Below are 2,704 nucleotides of genomic sequence, written 5' to 3'. Positions count from 1 at the left end.
AGCAGCTACTCGATTTCTACAATGCGCCCGGCAACCCTGCGGATCCTGACGCTCATCGCAGAATTTTACCACAAGCTCGACTACCACCTCTACCGGCGGCAGATGCACCAGGACTCGAACCGGCCGATCGCCAAGCTCGCAGCCGAGCCGGCGGCGCGCTGCGCCGGCTCCGTCTGCGCCATTGTCTTCGGCCACACGCACGCGGACGAACTGATGGCCGGCCTGTGGACTGTGGGGACGCAGACGTTTGAGCGGGATGACCGCCTGTTCGAGGCGTACTTCGCAAGGGAGACAAGGAGTGTCGGGGTGAAGCCTTTGCACGGGCAGAGGCAACTCGCTCGATCTGTGTAAGCTGAGGGCGGTGAGGGTCTGCTGAACCCAGAGACAGGCAGAATAGGTCGTCGTTAGCTATGTTCGCTATTCGAGACGTCAGAAGATGGGGAATTGCGCGACATGCTCTGGTTTTCATGGGTCATCTACGGTCAAGACGGGAACTGGTTTCATGGCCATTGTCAGCTTCAAACGAATGCTCGCACTCGTGAATTATTCATCGGGCTGGTTTGGTCCTCGTAAAAACGCACATGAAACACGCATTGATTTGTTTGCGTGCCTCACATTTGTGGGCTTTTTGGGTCGCTAAAAGAAAAGTCTGATGTGGGTTGATACTAAGTTGCGCTACATTCGGGCAAGAGATCCTAGAAGACGAGGCAAGAGGCCACGAGAAGGACACGAAGGCAGTATTGATGGCGGAGACGCCGCCAGTGATCATCTGCTTGATGGAATCAACGTCGCCGATGAGACGTAGGCTGCGTTGCGAGTGCCAATTTGGTGGAGCTACCAATTTCCTTCCGTCAAGACTCACGAAACAGCAGTTGAGCACGAAAGATTGTGGTAGTCCACCGTAATTGAATTTTTCTTCCGCATGGATTCTATTGTCAAGACAAAATGGTATCATGAGACATCGCCCCTATTCCCCCCCAACTGCACCCCGACTACGACCACTGCCATGCAAGGGCACCTTCTTGCGTGCTCTGTAGGTATTTGCAACAATAAAGAGAAACTTTCTTGACAAGTGTTAAAGAAAAGGGAAAGGAGAATGAGGGTCCCCGTGCCGTGCGGAGATTAGAGGTGACCCCTTTTTCGAAGCCGGTCTTCCCCGGCCTGTAAGTGAAGAATAGAAATAACACGCCCGCCCTTATAGTCCGGCGTGAGGTGGCGAGAGAGGAGAAAAGAGGTCGACGGAGAGGAAGAGGAATAGAGTGGACGAGATTTTTTGTCGAGCTGGCTTGGACTATCTTCGAACGTATTAGGTCCCTCTATTTCTTTCCTCTCATGAGAAGTACATCCTTTATATGTTCTCTACTCTCCAGCCACCCGATCCGCCGTCCTAGTGCCGAGACCGACTAGGAGATGGTCAACACCATGGGGCCAGCCAGGGTGATGTCGTCGGTCAAGGCGCCGTTGATGGGGGCAGAGCTGGTGAGCGTCACGTAGGTCACACCGGCCAAACCCTGGGGCACCTCGCAGCCCGTCTGGGGGTTGAAGGCGGTGAAAGGCGGTGCCGCCTGGAGAGATTCCGCCCGAGGTGAAACCGCAGGCGGCCGCCTGGGCCGTTGTGTCGGCCTGGAGCTGAATGGTGGAGCCAATGGCGACGGCAGCGGGCGCGGCAGGGGACGTCATCTTCAGAGCGGGGAAGGCCTGGATGGCGAGGTTTGAGCCCTCGGGGCACGAGGTGATGAAGGGAGCGGCGAGGGAGAAGACGGCGCGGGGGCCGAGGGGTGTATCGAAACCCTGGGGGATGGCGACCTGCTGGGACGCGGCACGGATAAAGGTCTGGTGGCGAGCTTCAACCGTCAGGATGCTGCCGGCGGTGGCGAGGATGGACTTGTCCGCAACGAGGGGCGCGGCGCCGAGGTAGGCCGAGACACCAACGTTCTCTAGGACGGCGGCCGTGGCGACCATGCCGGCGGCGTCGGTGAAGCCAAAGTTGTACTGGCACGGCTGCACGGGCTGGGTACCGGCCTGAGCAATGGCCGACTGCAGTAGGGTGACGTGGGAAAACTCGGTGGCGCCGACCTGCGTCAGGTCATCGACTTGCTTCGCGTTCAGGCCAAGAGCGGCGAACTGCTCGGGCGGGAACTGGGCGAAGCCTTGCTGGTAGAAGGTACCCTCAAGCCACTCAAGCGTCAGGGCGCTGCGTTTGGTCAGCTGATGATTCTATAACGTGGGTGACGCAAAGTCAGGGGGACCCAGTCAGGAGGGCTCACAATTGCAGAATGTCAATATCTGTCAGGCCTCCCTGTTGCGCATCGGCGTTCTGTCGCTTGGCGAGATGGTACAGCTTCATCTGCTCGGCGTTGAGCCTGGGCGCGGCGGGGAAGGCGGTGGCAACGGCGGCCAGGGCGGCGACGAGAGCGGTCTTCATGGTGAAAGGCATGTTGGTGAGGTAGGGTGATGATGGTGACGGAGTTCTCCTTCGTTTGTCCTTGCGTCTCTTTCTGTTATATGAATCGTCGTTGAGTCTGAGACCAGCGCTGCTGTCTGAACCGATATGATCGATGTAGTAGTCGTTGAGGAGGGGTATTAAAAGAATAGCGGAGGAAGTACCAGAGTGAATGACAGTAGATCCCGAACTAGATGAATAAAAAAAAGTCTCTGACTTTTTGTTGGATATAGAGAGTGAGACGAAGTAAACGTAAACGAA

The 2,704-nt window shown here is 56.8% G+C and overlaps 2 protein-coding genes across 2 annotated transcripts; one reads left to right on the top strand and one right to left on the bottom strand.

Annotated features, from left to right (window-relative positions):
• Positions 1-21: 21 nt before the first annotated feature.
• VDBG_04131 (predicted protein) lies at positions 22-351 on the top strand (the record flags this gene model as incomplete). The annotated part of the gene is made up of 1 exon (XM_003006132.1): positions 22-351. One exon carries the CDS (start codon positions 22-24, stop codon positions 349-351), a length of 330 nt encoding a protein of 109 aa, XP_003006178.1.
• Positions 352-1,359: 1,008 nt separating this feature from the next.
• Positions 1,360-2,437, bottom strand: VDBG_04130 (conserved hypothetical protein; the record flags this gene model as incomplete). The annotated part of the gene is made up of 2 exons (XM_003006131.1): positions 1,360-2,194; positions 2,268-2,437. The coding sequence occupies 2 exons, from the start codon at positions 2,435-2,437 to the stop codon at positions 1,360-1,362; spliced, it is 1,005 nt and encodes a 334-aa protein (XP_003006177.1).
• Positions 2,438-2,704: the final 267 nt, after the last annotated feature.

This window comes from Verticillium alfalfae, genomic scaffold (genome assembly GCF_000150825.1).
Source record: "Verticillium alfalfae VaMs.102 supercont1.4 genomic scaffold, whole genome shotgun sequence".
NCBI classification, from domain to species: domain Eukaryota; kingdom Fungi; phylum Ascomycota; class Sordariomycetes; order Glomerellales; family Plectosphaerellaceae; genus Verticillium; species Verticillium alfalfae.
The sequence above is the reverse complement of the archived record's forward strand: the minus strand, read 5'-3'. Positions and strand labels throughout refer to the sequence as shown.